This window comes from Caloenas nicobarica, chromosome 2, assembly GCF_036013445.1.
Source record: "Caloenas nicobarica isolate bCalNic1 chromosome 2, bCalNic1.hap1, whole genome shotgun sequence".
Lineage (NCBI taxonomy): Eukaryota > Metazoa > Chordata > Aves > Columbiformes > Columbidae > Caloenas > Caloenas nicobarica.
In genome coordinates this window covers 136,757,050-136,779,736 of record NC_088246.1, presented here as the reverse complement: position 1 = coordinate 136,779,736, position 22,687 = coordinate 136,757,050, and the positions used below count along the sequence as shown (strand labels likewise).

The 22,687-nt window shown below is 42.2% G+C and overlaps 1 protein-coding gene across 2 annotated transcripts; it reads right to left on the bottom strand.

Moving 5' to 3' along the window:
- Positions 1-1,790: 1,790 nt before the first annotated feature.
- LOC135985868 (carbonic anhydrase 13-like) lies at positions 1,791-21,709 on the bottom strand. 2 transcript variants are annotated; one of them, XM_065629536.1, is made up of 7 exons: positions 21,583-21,709; positions 15,314-15,511; positions 11,777-11,895; positions 8,365-8,460; positions 7,170-7,232; positions 6,174-6,329; positions 1,791-3,979 (listed from the first exon to the last, which is right to left on the bottom strand). In XM_065629536.1, exons 1-7 carry the CDS (start codon positions 21,611-21,613, stop codon positions 3,866-3,868), a joined length of 777 nt encoding a protein of 258 aa, XP_065485608.1. In that variant the 5' UTR covers positions 21,614-21,709; the 3' UTR covers positions 1,791-3,865. The 2 variants fall into 2 exon arrangements, with proteins under 2 accessions (XP_065485608.1, XP_065485609.1); XM_065629537.1 differs by lacking the exons at positions 15,314-15,511; positions 21,583-21,709 and adding an exon at positions 13,569-13,634.
- Between the last annotated feature and the right edge of the window lie 978 nt (positions 21,710-22,687).

The following is a 22,687-nucleotide window of genomic DNA, read 5'->3' as shown; positions in this document are numbered from 1 at the left end:
GGGACAGAGAGAGCAGAGGCACAAAGCAAGTGGCTGTACTGCAACAAACAGATACATCTGCTGGATCTTCAGTCCACCGTACTCCAGAAGGAAAGACAGCTACTTGCCAAGTTTTTTCTTTGACATAAAGAAAATTCCCAGATGATGTTGAACTCTGTCTTTGCAACATGAAAGACATAATGAGCATGACTGGCAAAGGTTATAAACACGGCAGAGCATGCTGCTCCCCTCCTGTGCCAAAAACAGCAGGGCTGACCCCTACTGCAGTTTATTTAATTCTGAGGATAAGTTTATGGGTGACCAACCATCCAGCCGTATACAGTTCTTGACAGCTACTATTTTCAGCAAATAACCTATATGTTTTTTGGTCACTGAGCGTTTCATTCTTCTTAGTACAAACGCTCCAAGTGCGTCAGAGGGTAAACAGTTGATCAAACTGACCTGCAGCTGGGGGGGTGACGACACATTTTAGCCTTGTTTGCTCCGGAGCCGTCTTAGTGCAGCACAGACCCCAGAGCCCCCACATGAGATTTAACTCCCTGGGAGCACATCGTGTCGTCTGGTTGAGATTCAGTGCAGCCTGGGCACAGAGTAAGTTAGTGACTGAGGATGCAGCCAAGTGCTCAGGGCTGAGAACGGGTCCATGTTCTCACCTTACAGTTGCAACAGATGGATAACCTGGGAAGCTATTCCCAAGGGATTCCAGGCAATTGAGCATTTCTAGTCTTTTTCATAGAATCATAGAATATCCCAAGTTGGAAGGGACCCACAAGGATCATTGAGTCCAACTCCTGTCCCTTCATGTGACAACCCCACAGGTCACACCATGTGTCTGAGGCCTTGTCCAGTCTCTCCTTGAACACTGCCAGGCTTGGGGCCGTGACACCTCCCTGAGGAGCCTGTTCCAGTGCTGCGCCACCCTCTGGGGGAAGAACCTTTTCCTAATGTCCAACCTAAACCTCCCCTGGCACATCTTCCTGCCATTCCCTTGGGTTCTGTCGTTGGTCGCCAAAGAGAAGAGTTCGGCACCTGCCCCTCCTCCTCCCCTTGTGAGGAAGCTGTAGACCACGATGAGGTCTCCCCTCAGTCTCCTCTTTTCCAAGCTGAACAAACCAAGTGACTTTAGCTGCTCCTCATATGGTTTCCTTTCCAAACCCTTCACCAACTTCTGGACACTCTCCAGTAGCTTTATATCCTTTTTATCCTGTGGCGCCCAGACCTGCACACAGTGCTGCAGGTGAGGCCGCACCAGTGCAGAGCAGAGCGGGACAATCCCCTCCCTGCCCGGCTGGCCATGCTGTGCTGGGTGCACCCAGGACACGGTTGGCCTCTTGGCTGCCAGGGCACGCTGCTGGCTCGTGTTCAACTTGCTCTCGACCAGAAGCCCCAGATCCCTCTCCATGGAGCTGCTTTCAGACGCCACCACTAGCTTTCAGTACCATGCTAGGTCAATCTAACATGAACACAGCATCTCCCCATTAGGGGAAGTACTGTGAATGATGTTTTTTTCTAAAACTTATTTGCATAACCCTATAAAAATAGTCAATATTTTGAAAAAGTGCTATCAGAAACTTTGTGTACAATTGATTGCATGTCTTACCACTGCCAAAGACATTTTACTTGGAGCATAAAAAAGATACCCAATACCACACTGCCCAAAGACAGACTTCAAATGAAGGTGACATTTTTTTCCAAAAATAGAGCTGCAGGTGCTAGTTATAAAACTGCAGCCTTCTCTATAAAACTTTAATCTCTTCAACAGAAAATACAAGACATATTCATAAAATCCATTTTTTATTTTAATAAAATCCTTATAAATATCAAAGCACTGGATCGACTCCACGGTTTTGAATATGTAAACAACATGTAAAACATTTATTTGTGCTGTGAATCAGTAGCCTTAATACTTTATCTTCTGAGGCAAACAAACTTTATAACCTTCCTGCAATTTGTAAACATTTTGTTCAAGTTCTCCAGCTACTCACATGACATGGAAACATATCAGATCCAAAACTAATTCTAAAAAGGGGTGTGAAAACGTGCAACACACTCCTGTTCGTCTCCATGCACACTTTCCAGTCATCCTCATTCAGAAAGAACCAGCCTGAGGTCTTTTTAGCTGCATTCTTCTCCCTCTGCCAGAAAACAAAAAGTGTCTGCAGATTTTTCCCCTTTGGTTAATACTTGTACCTGCTGCTGCTGCCAAATGACTTTTATTTCTCCCACGGTCTATTTGTGTCCTTTCCTTCAGAAGGCATTGTGAGGCCTTGCAGCAATAGTAGCTATATTCTGGGGAGGAGAAAAGAAAGTCCACCTATCTTAAACTAAGCTAAAATATCTATGTCTCTATGTCTAATTTATTCAGTTATAAAAAAGGTATGTAAAGTCAATCCTGATTGTGATTTCTCTCATATTTGTCTATCTAAGATCAAAAGACCTGTTGAGGTAAAAGGCACAGTCTACAAAACCTATTAAAGAAAAAAAATCCAACAAATTCATGGAGAGCAGCTATGCAAGATGAGTTGGTCAGAGGTACTACAGAGACTGGTGGTAGCTGCTTCCCATGAAACCTCTAGCTGCCTCTTTCTGGTATCACTGATTTCCACTATGTAGTTCTCACAGTTTAAGAGTTAATCTAATCCTATACTAAGCTATATCCTATGGAAAGTTCATTAAAAATAATAAAAATAAATTTGGCATAAAACAAACAATTATATTCAGATAACAAAAGCTCCTGAGAGAGACACAGGCTCAAGTCAATTCATAAAGACAGACATTTCAACACATTGCTATTGAGGGCTGATCTTTTATTAGACATTGACCTGGTTCTGATTTCTTCAGCTTGCTCTAACTGCTGTCTTTGGTCTTGGAACATCCGTGCAACCACCCAAGTTCAGCTATGCCAGCAGAACATCAGCCAGCACCTAGAAGACATGACATACCTGAGTAGTGCTGTGCTCCACTGCATGATGTGAGGTATTCAGCATGTGTTTTGCACTGCAGCATGTAACCTGTCTTCTACAAAACAGCCTGCAGCAACAGCTGCTGCCCCTGCCTCCTGATTCTGAGTGGTAGGAGTCTGATGCTACATGGATATAGTGTTATAGTCCCTTCTTGTTCATCAAATGCAACAGAGTGGATTTAGGAACAGTTCCCTCTGTGCCCTTCCACCTTGCGGTTTTCAGGTTTCAGGACAATTTCATCACTATTTGTGGTGGAATTCAGGAATACCTAAACCACCTGACATGATCCTGCAATATACAAAATCCTCACTGTTTGCTTTCTAAAAGAAAATCAGTCAGTACATCATTACTGCTATGATGCAGTGAGAATTACAGGATCACATAAATATCTGTTGTACTTAAATGCTGTTAGTCATTACTGCTTTTTGTAGGAAGGTAAGCGTGGTATTGCAGAAGCCAGCAATTAAATTATACCAGCCTTGAAATCTCTTTTTCTCGAGAATTACAGTGTGAAGTCTTACATAGAAGATAAATGTTATGTTAGAGACCAGAGCAATAATCCCAGAACAGCCTTTAGTATCACGAATCCTGTTCAGTAATTTGGTGGCAAATTCCAGCCCTTCCAATTAGCAGTGCGCCCCGTGCAGGCGACGCCAACGCCTCAGTGCTCCTAAACCAATGCACTCAAACACAGTCAGACCTGTTAACATCGACGAACCTGCAACAACTCAGGATGTTTTTGTCTGTGAGAAATGACTGCATGGTAACCAGTAACAAAAAACCACTTATTTGTTAAAACAGCTCACCAAAAAAAAAGAAAATTTAAAAATCACAAAGTATATTAACTATTAAAATTAATTCAGCCTTTGGTTTCAGAGGGAGACTACGCTAGCTTTACTCCTTTAATTCCTTCTGACTTGTCGTCCCTTCAAAGGCTGGGGAGGCCGGTAGTTTCTCAGCAAGCAGCAGGCGACCTCATCCTCAGCGGTGCTCAGGAGGCTGCGGAATTTGGCCAGCTGCAATCGAGAGAGACACAAGGTTCAGCAGAAAAACCTCACTAATGAAAAAGCATGTAGTAAATATTAAGGATACTTGTCTACCTTTTCTCCACCAGGAAGAATGGAACTGTGCTTTTCTATGGCATATGGGGAATGGCAGTTTCACTGTTCCTGTCCTTGCAAATGAAGAACGATGACTACCAAGAAAATCTTCCAAAATACGTGTCAGAATGAAATTGTGCATAGGTATTATTTGTTTCCTATATTGACACTTCGTCTTCCATAACCTGATTTAACCCAGGATTTTTTATATTTTTTAAATTTGATTTTATAGCTTGGAGTTTCTGGAGTATTTTGTGCCAAAAGTTAGATTTCTTATGTGCACTTGTGTACATCTTCTTGTGCAAAGAGTATACTCACAATTAACCCGGAATAGTTGGTGTGGTGCTATAGAAAGTTTCTGTAATTAGCACTTCTCATATATTAAACACATACTCCAAATTTTTCCCTTGTGAAGACACAGAACAAACAGTTATTCATACCTCAGCATAAGCTTCTCTGCTTAAGTTGATCTCAGCAGAAAACAAGATCAGAGCTTCATGTGTCAACCTCAGGAAATCTGAGTCTGATTCCTGACCTGAAGTTTAGTATTTTGTCTAATTTCTATTATTTCCCATATTGTATATTTCTATGTACCACTTTACTTCCCTTCTAGGTTATCAAAGGACAGCACGAAAATCATTCCATTATAATAGAGCATTTAGTTTTACAGCACATTGCATCGCAATTGCATTAAGAGCAAAAAAAAGTCAATACTGTCTTACTTCATTCCATTCTAAAGTTAACATTCGTGATTCAGGCTCCCTGTGATTTTCGAAAAATGTTAAATTTATTTTTAATTTCTTTCAACCTGAAAAGTGCACCAAAAAGTAGGTAATAAACTGTAAAGCCCTGAAATAAAACTTGAGGAATAAAATCAAATGGCAAAATGGTATCAGTCATGGTGATGACTGATCAATTAGAATGGTGGACATTACTGGGAACACACTATTTGATGTTGTTTCCAACACCATGTCCTCAAAACCTGTTACACATAGGTATTTCCACATACTATTTCACATTTTAGAATGTATTAATTATAGATTAGCCCAAATAAGAACATTTTAACCTGAAAAATGGCTTGTCTTTAGGCCTAAAGTTGACGTCTTAACACAAAGGTTCAATCCTAGATCCCTATGCGTTGCAGCGAGTCTTACAAAGCCAGACTGAGGGGAGCGAGGAAGAGACACAGATGAGACAAATGCACACACTGAGCAAATGCATTACTTCATATCAGTTACAAACAGAATTTGAGGTCTCCTGACTAAAAAGCATTCCATTCAGTGAAGAGTCTTAACATTTTGCAAAAAGTCACCGTTTCTGCCAAGTACGTGGCCTAGGGTAATGAATTTTCTGAGGTCTTTGTAATATTAACCAAGAATGAGAATAATGCTGCGGTACAAAAATCTCAAGGTTTACGGTGTGCCCAGAATATTCGTAACATATTGCAGGTGATGTACTTATCAACAGCCAGTATTAGAAGCTATAACCTGACATAATTTCAGTGTCTTCAGTGGGAAAAACTCTTCATACCTGAGATGATCAGCCCACTGGGTGTCACTGTTGCAACATATATGGCATTGAAGCTTAATTTAGCAAGAAATGTACACACTCTCATATGTGGTATCACACTTTTCCTAAGAGAGCCTAACATAAATCCCAACTTATTAAAGTTGTGTTTGCTTTTCATTATTTTTGTAAATTCACCAAGTTTTACACATCTGGAATGCAAGAAGAAATTTACTGTTGATCTGCCAAATAAAAATGCCAGAGAAGAGCTTTGAGCAAGATCTGCAAATCATCAAATTGAATGGAATCCCAAGATTACTAAGTCTCACCAGAACCATGTTTTTTCCGTAAGTTCCTTGTGGGTTATTTTTGATTGTTATTTTTTTAAGTATGCAGATTCTTTTTTAAAAATGGATAATAAATACCTGTTACACAAAGAAAGGCAATGAGAAGCCACGATAAATATGATGGACATATTTTGTCCTTTGACAATTTGATAAAGTATGCAATGCCAAAGTCTGCAAAAAATATATTTTTGGGTGGCATTTACAATATGAAGTCTTACAAAAGCAACATTTCTATAGCAGTGAAAAATCAAAATTACCTGCTCAGAACAAACACTTATGGGCTCTCTCAGAACAATCCAGATGACACTCTCAAGAAGAGGTGGAACAGTCAGAGAGCCGAAGTAAGTCCAGTAGTCCAGGGACTTGGGAAGCAGGCAGCTGGGATTGAAGTTTGTGAAGAGTGCTCGTTTACCCTGGAAAAAATAAAACGGAAAAAGAGGGCAATATTGCTTAAAAGCAGGAGGCCCAGATAAATCATGCCAAAGGAGCTAGAGTTTTTCCACCGTTGGGTAGGCTGGCAGCATCCTGGGTGATGGCGGCAGCGAGCCAGTGCCCTCCTGGTGAGGCGTCACCTCTGCGACAGCTTTGCTGCTGCTGTCCTTGGCGCCAGCAGGACGCCAGCAAAGGCGCCGTGTTCACACAGGCTCCCGCGGGTACGAATGACCATGAGATGGGAGTTGGAAGGAGAGGTGAGAAGATGTTGGACTTTCCACGTGGTCTCTGTGGGACTGGCAGAGTGACCCCACAGGTTCCTGCCACCTGCTCCCCTCCACATTCACTCCTCCCAGGCCCACTTCTTCTCCCTGTTCTGCCTACCAGGCCAGAGGAGCCTGTATGAAACACGATTTTGTGAGTCTGGCTGATTTCTCTCACACAGACAATAGGTTATTTCTCACCCTGTACCTCAACAAAACAGCGGAGGAAACTTTTCCCTCACCTTTTTCACAACTTTCCATAGTGTATCTTCTTCCCCTGTCACTATTCTCATAGCAACAGATTTGTCAGAGACTAGGTTCTGTGAGGAATTCGCCTTTTCCTCTGATCTCTTATTGTATAAAAATTATTATTTGTCTGCTTAGTTTTCAACTTAACCTTACAAGAATACTCCCAAACTCTCCCAAATCAGTTAGATATGGATAGCTATGGAACTAGGGAACATGAAGGTGAAGGGAGTAGCAGCCAGGTTACCAAAAAAGACCAAAACAACAAAAGCAACCACCAATATTAGTATTCTTATAAAAGCATTTGTTCACCTTGATTCTGATGGTGTCCAAGCGGTCAGTGATCTTCTTCAACTGAGGGTTGCATTCACCAATCTATTAAGACCAGAGAAAAAAGAAATACTTGAGCTCCAGAGAAAAATAGCAAAAATAAATAATCAAAAAGCAAACGCATAAAGAAACTGTTTTATACAACTTTACTTAACTGACTGTAAGATCTGATGGATTTTGTGAGTATAAGCCTGTGACTAGCTGATGCTTACGAATAGTACTGGTCGTAAAGAAGATGCACTCCCTCACCGGCAGTATTTATTCTGCCTGCTCATAGTAATTATTTCAGCTACAACAGACCCACAAACTTTACACTGCAGGGGAATAAAAGTAATTCATTTTTCGTGTTTTATACACAGGATATTAAAAGTTGCAGGATTACATCTGAAATTTGAATTGCTCAAAACAGTGAAAACGTCATTCTTATGTATCCCAAGGAGAATTCGTGTGCTAAGAAATTCAGTGAAACTTTCCTTGAATCGTTATAATGTGAACTGGAAAGACAGAATTACTGAAGCAGTTCTTTGCAATGGCTCCCTGACTGCACCAGCACTGGCTGTGCTCAGGAACCTGTGGCGGCCAGGCTGAAACCATAGATTTGACCAAAGCTCTATCCTTTGTCATGGACTGTGTGAATTCTCCATCTGCTTCTTCATGCAGAAGTCAATGAAGCCATTGCAAAAGTTTAATTTCATCTTAGAATGGGTACAGAAGGCAAAGAGGTATATAACAATTATAAGGAAATTCTCCAGTTTCTGTTTTTGGGGTGTTTTTTATTTCTATTTTTGAGAAGAAACTACCAGCTCAGAAACAAATTGTTAAAGAAACGTTCAAATCAAATCAGATTGCCCTCCTAAAGAAACCTGTTAGTCATGTACAAGTTATTGGGATCCATATAGGAGCAGCTGAACTAAGCTCCACATCTTATGTTGTAAGGGAGTGCAGACTAGCCAAACTGAAGAGTCTCACTGTCTTGAAAATGTATTAATCTTATATTTTTAATCTTCAAGGAAGCACAGCTTTCTGTATTGGCAAGTAAACAGTATGAAGGAAACAGTATAATTTAATGCCCATTTGTACAAGTATGTCTTTAGTGATAATTACACCAAATATCACCATTATCCCTCTGGGCTTATAACGCAGATTTATCAGGCGGGCTGAGGCATTCTGTTCTTACCTTCAGAAATACAGCCATGACTGCTAATCCATCTGACTGACGAGCTGCCTCGACAAAACTGGAATACTTCTCTGAGTTCCAGTGGACCACATGAAGCTGAAAAGCAAGAGACACAGACAGCATCAACTCCCGCTGAACTCAAATAGTCACAAATTAGTACTACAACTTTACTGGTTTGGATACTCTACTTCAATCTTTTGTATTCGGAGCCATCCAGTTTTCTAAATGCAAATACTTAATGAAATTGGTAAATATATAGTTCACGTAAATGGCAAAAGCATTTCCAGTGGCTGGGATTATTCAAAATTTAGCAGCAATCAGCATGCCACAGTGCCTGGCAAACTGCTGTTAGGTCCCCAGATTTTGAACAGAGAAGCCAAGACGAGATATCCCATGGTTATATAACTAAAGCTTTTAAATCCATTTTTAGTACAGCTGATTTTAAAAACTGATTGTAAATCACGAGGATGTCATTAGTGTTTTGCTCCTCTTTTTCCTTAATCAAGCTTCCAGTAACATTAATCAGCCACATAAATAGCTAGAAAAAAGGCAGAGGAACACACATTAAACTTGCACTGACCCCTTTTCCCTTGTTTAGTTTAGGTTGAGCATCAAGGTTTCATTTCTGATACCTTCCAAATGTCACTTTCTGTGATTACCAGCAGTCAGGCACTCACAAACAGCTTGGTTATCTCAGGTTTGAGCATTTGCATTTCCAACATGCATTATTCTCGAACTGTCCTGTGGTAGTTGCTTAAGCAGCTTAAAAACACCACTTAGCCAGGTGGGGAAAGAAAAACCCCGGTGTGTCTACTCCCATCCCACCTCAGCCCCTCCTGCTAAGCCAGGTTTTTTAAGTCCTGGCCATGTTCTGCAGCAGGAGCTCCTGGATCCTGGGAAGCGCCAGGACATCCCAGCCTTGAGCAGTGCTCCGACCGCCGAGCGGCAGAGAGCACGAACGCTCACACAGCGCTTAAGATTAAGTACTTCACAAACATTAATTACTCCCGTAAGTTCTCAGTGGATTAGTAAATCCTACCACACATAGTTTTTTTTTTAAAAAAAGAAAGAGACGGTTAGAAACAGGGCACGGGACTGGCTTTTCTAAAATCGGTGACCATCTTGTCAGACTTTGAGCTTTAGGAGTGCTGAAAAGCAGCTCCACTGAATGACTTAAAATGAGATGAATCCCTGGGGGCAGGCAGGAAAAAAAAGGCTCGCTTTTGGAAGGTTGCACTTTAAGGCCTCTAAAGTAAGAGCAACTTGGGAAAGCTGGAACTTGCTTTAAATGATTTCTATGGGAAGCAACACAGCTGCGTGGTTGAAATAGGGATCTAGGAGTGTGAAGATTTTGACTCTAAATCTCAATCCCTGCCTAACCTCTATGAGATTTAGTTTTCCATATCTGTAAAACAGACCTGTTACTTGCTGTTATTGGGTATAATTAATGTTTGTTAACCACTTGGACTCAAAAGTGCTGAAACATTACTTCCAGCAAGTAAGGGATCCCACTGAAATCAATAATAATACATGTATGCTCATGACGAAACGTGCTGGCTCACAGCTTCAGAGATCCTTGAAGGAAAGTTGCTAAAAATATCATAAATTAAACCAGGAGAAGAACACAGTTCACTAAACCATTCTCAGATGCATTAGTATCCTGGAGCTCATAGCGCCTGCATCACTCACGATTACAAGTTCACAAAAGCTACATTGAACAACTTTTAAATTATTACATTTTTACATACACAAAAAGGAAACAGATACTCTCAGTCAGAATTTACTTTTATTGTGAATTTAAAAAAACAAGAAAACAACAAAGAACCATAGGCAAAATTCCCACAGCTAAATAAAGCCCACATCCCCCCCTCATAGCTTTGCCACCCTCCCCCAAACCAAACCGCCCCGCCCAAAGACCAAAACCCCCAAACAGAGCTGTGGAACACTTTTGGGTACAGCCCCATTCTCAATGGCTTGTGACTTCTCTTTAAGGAATATATCCCGTCTTACCACCGCTCTGTCACTGCAGCTTGTGAAGAGACCTTGATCAGACCATACGTTGTCACAAATAATGGAGCCGTGGATCCCTTCTGCTTCCCGGCGGGATTAGGGAGCTGAACCTTGCAGTCTTCTTTACCTATACGCTAATTCCTTCTTCGACTTGGTTGATGCTTTTTCTTGAAATCTTACGCATCTTCCTTATAAAGGTGAGCACCGAAACCATCTTCATGTCTCCTTCTGAGGTATTTTCTTTTTTGCGAACAGTGCTCAGAAGACTTGATCTTAATACTGGGTTTCTTATCTCAAAGCCAAAGTGCCATCTAGAGAACTTCTTGTGGAGGGTTACCCAACCAACGGGTAACGGAAAGGTTTTTAGACTGGCTAGAAATTCTGAGATATTTTCTCCTTCCATTTGGTTTCTTAGATGGGAAACATATATATATTTTCTCAGCTAGAAATTTGGTTTTGGTACTTAATGGTTTTAAAGCACCTCTATTAATTCTTTATATTCCATCTCACCTGGTTCCTGTGGAAAACATAAGCCTTTAAACACTGCAAATGTCACTTTTCCCCGTTAGTTTTAGAAAACTGGTTTTTTTCTGACCATTATGTCTTATAGCATTTCCAGTAAAATCTGATCACACCACTGCGCATACATTTCATTTATTTTTCTTCTTTAGTATTATGTCTTTTATTTGTCCATTACCATTTAGTTTTATACTTTTTACTTCTTTTTAACCCCAGAAAACTCTTCACTGTCTGAATTATTTGTTGCTAAAGACCTCAGTCTCATCAAAACACTCCACGTTACTTCTGTTTGCAAAGAGGAATCAGATACTGAATACTTTTTGCTTCAGACTACTCAAACGCAGCGGAGGAGACAGAGCAGGAGCGGACTCTCCCTGCCCGAGCAGAGGCTGCTCCTCTCCCTGGGGCACGCCGCCTCCACCGAAACGCTGCACCTCCAGCAGGCACCCCGCCGGTGTTCAGGTGCGGTTCTCAAAGGAAGTCATAACCATCACATCGCTAAACGCACCGTGAGATGCAACGCTCCTAAGTCTTGCATAAATTTTACACTGCACAGGCCCCAGATCAAATAATTCTGTGGTTTGTAACTGAAGCTGACTTTGAAAATATTCTCCAAGGAAGAGACAGTGAAAGACAAAGTTTAAGGTAACTCTTGAACATTAAATCTTGCTCTTATCAAGCTCTTGTCTTCTGTACTCTTTTTTTTAATCCTCTCCAAAGCTTTCAAATACTTTCTTTTTTTGAGAAAAGACCAAACATGTAACACTTCAGGAAGACCGCCTGTCTTTCAGCAAAACGGGGGGAGAACAACGAGTGGGAAGAGGAGGGGCAACATTATTCTCACAACAGAAAACGAGTCACAAGCTTAGAGGCAAAGCCTCACCTCCGCCGCGTACTTCATCCCATCCACCGTGTGCTCCGAGCCGGCCTCGTCGTTGGACCCCCAGTGGAAGTGGATCTGGCGCAGCCTGTAGGTCCCGCTGAGCGGCCCCCCGGTCAGCACTGAAACCCAAGCAGAGGACAAGGCTTCACCGCAGGAACGGGAGCCCCGACTCACGTCCTCTAACCCCACACCAGACTTCAGCCTTCGGGCAGTCCCCTCCTTCTCAAACGCGGTGTCGGACGGCTTCTCATTTCTTTGAAGTACTGCAGAAACCCCCACTTGTCCAGAATCTGACTTTCAAAATTGCATTTATGTGTAGATTAGTGGATTACAGCCCACTAAAGGGTTTGTTCTTATCAGCAGGTTTGTCTTGCTATGGGCTGGATATTTCTCAGAAGATGGGAAAACATTTCTGTCTTGCAAGTGGTTTCCTCTCTTGAATTATATAAAAGATTCACTAAGAAACTTAGCTTAGAATACAGGTTTTATGAATAAAGGGTAGGATCAGTAAAACATAATGTGAACAGAATTTCTTCTCTTTGAAATTTGGAGGAAAGTTGGTGGAGCTTAAAAAAATTTCAAGGCTCTTTCCTTCATTTGCAACTAGATCCAGTTACATCAGGTTGAAGTCTGAGAAAACGGGGCATATACTAACATAAATAAAATGAAGCCAACACTACATATACATTGTACAATTGCAATATTACTTGCACTTAATTAGCCATTTATTTTGACTTAACGCACATATAGGTGGGCTTTTTATTGTTTTGCTTCTGCAAGTGCTCATATTTTGCTAATCAGAGCTGGAACCAAAACATCTCTGCACAGAGGCCTGAATTCAGAAAGATTCCGTATTCACCATAAAACAAATAACCCCGCTCTCCTGGCTTCGTATCTCCTCTGAGAATTGGGAATTAGACTGGGCTGGTTTACTGGTTCATTATAGAGATTTTAAGGGGAAAGTATGGGAGCTTTAACCAGACAGCTTTTGAATTAAGAGCACTTGGGAGGACAATGGTAAATTTTTCTCTCTTCTAGATTTAGTCCAAAACCTAAACTTTTTTAGGAACAAAATACTACCAAATAAAGATAAAAGAAGAATTTTTTAAGTTGCCTGTCTGCTAACAGAAGCAGCCAGGCTAATGAAAAGGAGCTGGAACTGTTTATCTATGGGGAAGAATATCCGACCTCCTTAAAACTTCCAGCTCAAAAACATGCTTTTACAGAGCCTATAAACCTAGTCAACAAAGGGGATAGGGAAATGGCACTCCTCAAACAAATTCCTTCTTTCAAAGAGTGAAAACGTGGAGCCAAATGATCCTAGAAATGTGTAATGACTGGTGTTCTAACTGGATGTGGGGAGACAATTATGTAGAAATGCATCAGCATTCAATGAAGTACCTCTGCTGAAAAAAGTGGAAAATAGCCTCATGATGTATTTGTATCATATCATACGGTGATGGTAAAACCCTTCCATTCCAACAGTAATTAGGGAAGAGGTTAGTCAGAAGCTATTTAAGGCAAATATCAGTATCTCAAAGTTTGAAGAGAGCTGGAAGAAGAGGCCTCTGAAACATCAACAGACCAATTTCAGAGAATGGAGATAATGTGGTACCAAAGAGGATAAACAGAATTACACAAACAGTTACAGACTTGACAGTCAAGTGTCAGTTCTGGCCAAAGTGAAGAAATAGTTCATATGAAAGTCAGTTAATAAAGTATTAAAAGATGCTAATGTATTTAGTACCAATTTTTTTTTTTCATAAAACCACCATATGCCAAGAGTGCTTACTTCACAAGGGTGCCCCAGAGGCCAAATTTTGGCCCTAGGAAATTCAGTATTTTTTGATCAATGACCTGAAAGAAAACAAAAGCATTACTGATAAAATTTGTCAGTGACAAATATTAGGGAAAATAGTGAATAACTCAGTTTATGGATACAGGACTTGAATTCTTTGATAAGTAAGGCATAATAATGGTGAAAATGTAAAGCCATACATGTGAACTGAAGAATCTAGTCCACACAAAGAAGATATGAAGTCTCCTGAAGGAGACTGGGGATTACATTTGTTAATTATCTGATCAACACCTGCCAGTGCTTTGCCACAACATGAACTATACCCTTGGAGATACAGCCTGAGGAAAGCAGTAAGAAGAGGATCACATTACCACTGCTTTGGTATCGGTGTAAGCCTACAGAAATAAGTACTGTGTTCAAGTTCTGTCACTTCATGGATGGAGTTAGAAAGTGGAAGAGGTTCTTGGTGTATTCATATTCATGTTTATTGCTTTTTTTAAAAAAAGAAAAGGACTTTAAAGGCTGACTTGTTCTAATTCACACCAAAAATATGTGATTCTGATTCTTTTTAATTGTGAGTGTAATTAACAACTAGAACCACTTACCAAGGGCTGTGGTAGGTTTGTCATCGCTGGAAATTTTGAAATCAAAATTGTATGTTTTCCTAAGAGATGTGCTTTGGTCCACACACACCTACTAGGCTTGAAGCAGAGATTAATTCTGGGAAGTCCCGTGGCATCTGACACAGACCAGATCACTGATGGTCAGTGGATGGGTTTCAAGCAACATCTGATGTTGCTTGTATCAACAGGAAATGTAAGAATTAAACTAAGACTGTCCAGGAAAGCAAAGTATGATGTTATCTCCATCTAGGTCTCTCCCTGTTGCCTCTATAAGCCAACACTTCCTCAGGACTAGTGGACAGGGTGATCACAAATTAGTCCTCCTCTGGCTTTGGCCCTTGTGAATGCACCATGTGGGCTTGGATCCTCAGCTAAACCTCACGCAACCACAGGAGGATTTTATTGCTCATAGAAACTGCACTCTTACAGTTTCACAGCAAGGTGTGCTAGCTTGCCTACCATCCAAGAGAAGGCTTTAAAGATGAAGGCACTAACATTACAAAGACTGTGTTAAACCAGAGAACTTCTACATAAAAATTATTGCTTGCAAAAAAGGAAGCTACATACTCCTAGAAAAGACAGGGACAATAATAACTTTCAGAGAAGAAAAGGGATCACTTGGGATATATTTCATTTGTTCTGCATTGGCTCTTTCCTGACACAACATGTCCAGGTATGGATTGTAAAAAAAGGAAAAAATATAGAACCAAACCTGCAGCTAAAGTCAGATAAGAGACTTAAGCGTTTCAATTGGAATGAACCTGTAATGAGACACAATGGATTCATGCGCAGTGAGAGAGCAGCACTTGAAAAATCGTACATAATACTGTTCAAACAGAGGGGCTGGCACTTTCTAGGTGGTTGGGGTGGAACAAACCATCCTTGTGTGAAGGGAATCCTAGTGCTTTCCGAGAAATGCAACCTGAAACTCATGTCCAAATATGTTCCCACATTGTATCATGCTGAAAGACAGGAAAAAAAAAAAGGAATCTCTCATGTGGAGGAGCAAAGCCTTACTCTTTATGAGGAGTTCGTACCCAGCAGCGAGAGCTGTCCAGGCTGTCTACACTCTGTTGTGGAAATAGAAGAAGACAGTGTGACAGGAAAGGAACAAACCTGATTTGTTGACGGTGTCATCAAACTCAACACTGGTGGAGTGCCCGTTGTTCAGGATGATTTTAGCAGAAGCCGGATCATAATTGGGATTTAGAGGGCGGAGAGAAGGATCATACTTGGTTTCCTCAGTTTTGATGTCGATGGGTGACTGACGGTCTCCATTAGCAATAGGAAAAACTTCCTTCCAGTGGGCAGGCCCTGCAACACATTGGAGAAGTCTAAATTCATGGCAGCGCCCTGCTTCATATGAAAGAAAACGCTGCTTTAATTGTTCTTGGTTGCGTCTTTTAAATTCAAAAAGGGTGCATCAAAAAAACCCAGATGGAAATACTCAGCCATTTTCGCTGCACCACATTGCAACAGCAGCTCTCAGGACCCCTTTATTTACCTTGCATGGTGTATCTAATGGTATTTGGCTTTTGAACAAGGCCACATGCAGTAGGTAGATATTTAATTATTCACAGTTAATACTCAACTACGCACAAGACATATCCAACAAAATGCTCATTCAAATCAAGCATCCTGGCACTGTGCCCCAATAAATTTTGGACATGACATTTTTAACTAATATCAAGCCCCATGTCTTTAAGGATTACCTCTTATCTATCCAAAATCCCTACTTTAAGGGGGGTTTTTTTTATACCTTAGTCATTGGCTGCAAAAGACCTGAAAACACATCTTCCGAATGAAATGCGGAGATGTCAAAAAAGATAAAAAGGTTGAGTGGTGGGCGGACTCTCCTGGGGCCTGATGGCAGTGTCTGTGACCTGTGCATCACTGCACAACCCATCACCTCCTCCCAGCCCATCAGCCCTGCAAACCAGTTGTCACAACACACCCACACTCTAATATAGTGCTGACAAAATCAGCAAAGAATGGGAACACTCAGGACAGTGGTGCCTAAACAAAGTCTGGATTTCTACTGCCTCCAGATTTTCCAGACACAGACTTGCACCACCATTCACCAGGGTTTGCTAGAAACTAAACCACTAAAGAAGCTGTTAAACAATACTAGTCATCCCGGGTTAACCTTCTTCTCTCCATGCAAGCTAAGCCAAAAGTCAGTTGAAAAGCATTATCTCTGTAAATCAATAATACAGATATGAGAAAAATGGCAAATGTCATTCTAGAACAGTAAGAAGAACTTCATTGATGTGTGAAGTGTCTGTTCTTATCTACCAAACATCAGAGAGTCTTCAGTAGGAATATATGTGCCACCATTGAATCACAGTTGGATGATAAACAACACAAAAAGAGGCCATAGAAGAAAAATAGGAACTATAAGTTGCTTGGGGAATATGTTCTGTAAGGTAAAGATAGCAAACAAGATTAAGGATGGAAAAGAGGGTAAGGGAAAATGGAAAAGTTTGCAGAGCTAATGACCTTTCAGTATTATAAAGAGCATAGCACTTGTTTTTCCTCCAGGCTTATCATGGGTAAGAAACATAATAAATCACCTATGAGAGACTGGATATAAGAAAAACTTAAATATGAGCATCAGAATCTGATCTTGTAACATCTGCATCACTGGACATCTCGTAACTCCCTATACTGAAGGTAACTGATCTCAGTCTAAAAATCAGCCTGTTGGTTTGGGTCTTTCTGGATGGCTTAGCACTTAAGTAAACATGATGACAAAAAAAGGGATTAAAATGTATTACGCTGTGATTAATAGCCTAACATCAAAAGTTGTCAGATAGTTTTCTCTCCTTGACTTCAAAAGGAGTGAACATAGCTCAGAAACTCACAGGTGGTAAAATAGCCCAAGCGCCCCGGCAGTAAATCAGAGAGGGGAGCGTCCCAGAGCGCCATGGGGCAGCACCGAAAAATGGAAGAGGGAAGAAGTAGCTTGTACAGACCAGCCTAAGACTCAAACCTCAGGCAGAACAAAGGCAAAGGCCTTCAGTCTTGAGTTTGTTAAAAAGTCACTTTGTTAATAACTTTGTTAAGTAAACTCATTAAGCGAACTGCTTCTAAGAGAGAAGATAAAAATCCTACTGGCTTGAAACACAAAGTTGTTTAAACTTAAGTCTTCTCATTTCACAAATCGTCATCAAAGCTATTCAACATTTTAATTACGTATAGTTTAGCATATGATAAAATTTTAATTGTGTTTAGGTCCTAGCACCTTGTAGCTAAGAGATGCAATGCACAATTTTATTAATTGAAGAACCACTCCGTCATTTATACCTAACTGCTGTTATTTAGGATGCTTAAAAAAAAGCTTATTGCTACTTAATTTTAATGCTTAGGATATTCCTAAACTGAGAAAAGGCAAAATATATTTATGTCCTTAACTACTTTGTCCTATTGCTCTGTGTCAGCAACAATTATTGTACAGCAAATAATATGAATGATTTGCATTCATAAATATGAATGTGCCAAAAAGAGGAACCAAGGCTGTGATTCTGGCATTAGCTAATTATTCAACAATAAACTTCAGTTCTAAAAAGACATTGTACTTGCTTTTGTACTTGTCCTTAGCCCAGATGACAAAAATAATCTTTTGCTTTGGTGATTAAACATATGTCAGTAACATAAGACTGCCAGAAATCTGACTTTTCAAAATATACAGGAAAAGATCAATAAACTTCAGCTTATTTTGCACCATTTAACTATATCAAGTGGTATTGCTTGCTAGATTATCTACCAGCAATCTAATACAATTATCACACTCATCATTCTACAAAAACTGTGGCTCAATTCATTACTATGGATCCCATTCCAAAGCAAGCTTTGTGTATTACCGTTGGAAAATAAGTCATTATAGTTGAAAGAGATGCTCAAATACATGCCATACAATCAGATTCAAGGCAGTGGGATCTCCAGGGTGAAAATTTCTCCTGAATTTGGACCTGAGTTATATGCCTCCATCTCAACATAATGTGCAGTTTAATTTCCTAGATATGTACTGTAAGACATACCCAAGAAAGTGTAACTCACCAGTTCAGCTCCCTTCATTTTTTAATTTACTGGAGGAACATGATTAAATATACCAGTTTTTGAACTTATGAAATCCCCTCCTGTTGATGGGAAAACGTTCTTTTGCTAGAGGAGATTACCTACTAGCTCTTAACACAAAAACCAAACAAACAAAAAAGAGTCGTTGCGACCAAGATTTAGGATAAAAAGAATAAATCATCTGCTCTGAAGATTGCACGCCTTTATTTTGGACACAGAGTTGCCAAATGCGAGGCATACCCCTGTCCCTTTTAGATTAGACTCTTGCTACTTATGGTACCTACCAGCATTGCACAAATAATTCAGTTCACAAACTAGATCTCATAAGGAAGGCAGGTAGGAGTTTGCCAGGAAATGCAACTTGCTATAGCACCTAAAAGCGGTGCTTTTGTACCCAGCTGGAGTTAAAGGTGATGTGTTTCTTCAAAAGGTAAAATTAACTTGAAACAAGCCCAGCAGAGACATCGCAGCATCTGATTGAGTTGCAGTGAGCCTCTGTGCTTGCATAAATACAGTACAACTAGATGATCTCCAGAGGTCTCTTCCAACCCCAACTATTCTGTGGTTCTGTATAGGTGAAAAAGTGGATTATTTTTTTTGGAAGTTTGCTATTATATGCAGAAAGTTTATTAGTTTAATATGGTCTGACCTCTGCAGGATAACATGCTCATTTATTCCTGAAGAGAATCCATTGCCCAGTTTATCATATACACAATGCTTAAAGTTAGGTTTGCAAGTAATTTAGTTGCATATTAGGTTACAGAAAGATTAGCTCTAATAAAAACAATAGGAAATTCATAATGGGTAAAATTAAGTGCTTCTTTTAAAAGCAGATAGCAAAAATATGTAATTATTCTTAGACAAATAAATAGTATAAGGAAGCCATATTCCTTTTTATTTATAAAATACCTCAGTGTGCGAGTTGTAACTAGACCAAGAGATGTTTGCAGTAAAACACAATACATGTAAGCACTTTCCATAAATTTTATTAAAAAAATAGTAAACCAAAGTCAATTGATTCTCAATTTATCTTTTAACTAAGGCAATTCCCCAGTTAACTAAGGAGACTGTTTCTGTGAAGGGTGAGGACATTTCCCTCTTCACAGGAACCTTGAACAGCTAAGTAGCAGCACCTTCTAGTAGAAGGTCACCTTGCCCATGTCAGGGGAGTTGGAACCAGATGATGGTTAAGGTCCCTTTCAACCCAAACCACTCTATGATTCTACGAAGAAAAGCACGCATGATGCCACAGTGAAGCCACTTTTCAAGACCTCAGTATTATGCCTCTATATAGAAGCACCATCAAAACTGTGAGGCAAGAACAGTGGCGAGAAAACAGAGACCAAGGTTTGTATAAAAATAAAATAATGTCTCTTTGCATTTCAGAAACACATGCATCAAAGCAGAGAAGAACATTTAATTCTGTGTGTACCAGTCAGACCATGTCCTTTTACACAGATATACCACGTATGCAAACACGTATGTGTAATATTTGACAGTTTATGCAGGTAATGATTTATGTCGTGGTTATTACTGCTAAGAGGCAAATGAATTTTTGCCCAGTTTAAAAAAACTAGCGCTTTTATCACTGTGAGTAACAAATGCAGAACTCAGAGTGAATGCAGATGTCTTTCCAACTCTTTATGAAATCAACTTTAATATATGACTGCACCAAACTTACTTAATTTTACTTTATTTCTGTCTCCTTAGTCAAAAAAGCTAATCTTAGTCTCAGGGAAACTATTCAGGACCATGCAGAGCAACAACATTTTTCAAGAACTAGAGCAATCTCCTGCATCTGCTGTTCAGTGAAACAATAAACAGGCAAAACCAATAAAACAAATGCTTAAGAGGAGAAAAAGCTGAGAAATAAAACTGATGCCAGGGAAGAGCAGTAAGGTGTTGGATATCCACTCCTCTCACCATTAGCTGCTTGGGAGAGGAAGGGGAGGAGGGGATGAACTGACGAGGAACTACCTGCCCCAGCTGCTGGGAGCTTCAAGAGAGGACAGAGAAAGCCAGACTCCACCCCAAATACGTTATCAGGCAGTAAACAGAGTTTCATAGGAGAAATGGGGCCTCAAGCAAGGTCCAGGGCCACCCCGATAGAAATTCTGGTGCCCTCCCCTTCCTGGAAGTTGAGAATAGCAAAGGAGGAAGGATAGGATAAGGGAGGGAAAGTGAGCTTCTTATCTGGACAGTGCAGGTAAAGTCCACAGCACTCTTGGAAAACATGTGGAGAAACAAAATTGAAAAACAAGACCCATTTACGTCTTCAGGGGAGGGGTAGAGGAGACTGCACAACCGTAGATAACAAGCCTAATCATTGCAACATTGCTGCCATCCAACACCACCCAGTTTTTCAGGAAAAGTATATACATCCAGAAAAGATTGAACGAAATGACCAGACAGGAAAGGTAGTACTTGCGCAAACAGTATTCCAAAGTCCAAGTAATAATATATACAAAACATACTCCTATAGACCTTAGTATATGCGAATATATAGCTTTCTCCTTTTACTATCATGGTGATTTATTTCTCTGTGTATTATAACAGACAACATAAGTTATTCTATCTACTTTATCAGAGCTGGCTCTCCCAATCTACAAAAGCACTTTCAGTTCTACTTGCACGACTTGTGAGCCAGTCTGCACACAGGAGCAGCGTTTGCATGACTTACAATGCAAAACAGAAGAAAGTCTTTAAGCGTGCTGATGAGCACATCTTGGGACTTCAAAGACCAACAAGATTAAGGAAACCATGAAACAAGTGAAATCCAAAAGCATCTCCTCTCAGGTGCATAGTTATGCATTCAAACGACTGAGTCTAGTACCTGGTATTTCCCACCATATGACAGAGCAGAGCACAGCCAGAGCCAGAAAGGCACTGCCAGTACAGCAGCTCTGGTTAGTGTGACCGTCTAATAAATACTTGATACGTACACGCAACTGGTTGACCAGACCAGCAAACGATATCCCTACAGGGTCTGAGGCACACCACTGTTTCCAAATCAGAGCCAGCCTCCCACTCGGCTCCAGCAGGCAACGCTGCACGCATGAAACACCTCTCGCAGCGGCCAGCCTTGCGTCATTTCGAGACAAAAATCTGCTCGGTCTGACGTTGCAAAGCCTCGACAGCACTCCAGCTCACTCGGCTTGCCCATGGGCTCTGGAGCTGCCGCAGCCACCTGCGGGACCTGCCCTCGGGGCGGCCTCCAGCGGCCGCCGCGCCAGCGACCGCCTCGACGGCCCCGCGGGGAGCACGGCGGCCGCCCCCGGCCCCCCGCCCGCCGCCCCGCGCCGCCCTACCGTTGTGCTCGTCGTATCCCCAGTGCAGCATGGCTCTGGTGTCTGCCGGGACGCGACCGGACGGGACGGGACAGGACGGGAGAGGCGCCCGCGCCGTGACCGCCGCCCGCTTTGAAGGCGACGGGCGGCGACGCCCCGATGCTCGGGCGCCGATAAGGCGCCTGCGGCGCTCCGCGCCCGCGCAGCCCGGCCCCCCCGTGCCGGTCCCCGGCCCCAGCTCTCCGCCGCCCGGCGCCGTCGGGGCGGCCCGGGGGCAGCGGCTCGCTGGCAGCTGCGGTGCCACCGCGCAAGGGACCGCTCTGACACGGTAGGTGCTACCGCTCCGTCAGCCACCTTTCCGCAAGTGCCGGGAGTTGTGCGGCGAAGAAAGATGGGGAAACAAGTGTTTGTTTCTGGGGTTACTTCTCCCCGCCACACCCCACGAAAGTCCAGCGGAGTGAGCATCGCCGCCCGGCCCCGCTGCCAGCCCGGCTGCGGGCTCTCCTGGGCCCCTCCCGCCGTTCCCCTTGACATCGGCCGCGAGAAGATTCACCCCATAGACAGAAGGATTTCCCACAACCCACTAGATTTGGTTAGTTTTTAAACCCCTGCGTTTTCGGGACTGTCCCGCATGTGCTTTGGCATCGAGGTGTCTCACTCGGTGGCCAGCAGCGGCACGGACAGAAAGCTCAGCTCTCCCGTGCCGGCAGCTGGCTGGGGAGAGCGGGGCCAGGGGGTCTGCGGGACGGGGTCTGCGGGACGGGGTCTGCGGGACGGGGTCTGCGGGACGGGGTCGCCGGGTTGAATCGCCGCCGCGGGGCCGCTCAGGGGCGAGCGGGAGCGGATCGCAGCGCCCCCTGCCGGCCCCGCGCGGCCCGGCCGGCCCAGGACAGCGCTGTGGGGGATTGAGCGACGGAGGTGACGGGGCGGAGCACCTCCCGTGTGCGGAAAGGCTGGGGGAGACCTCATTAAATGTATAAATATGTAAAGGCTGAGTGTCACGAGGATGGAGCCAGGCTCTGGAGACATTCAAAACCCGCCTGGACGCCTCCTGTGTAACCTCACCCGGGTGCTCCTGCTCCGGCAGGGGGATTGGACTGGATGATCTTTCGAGGTCCCTTCCAAC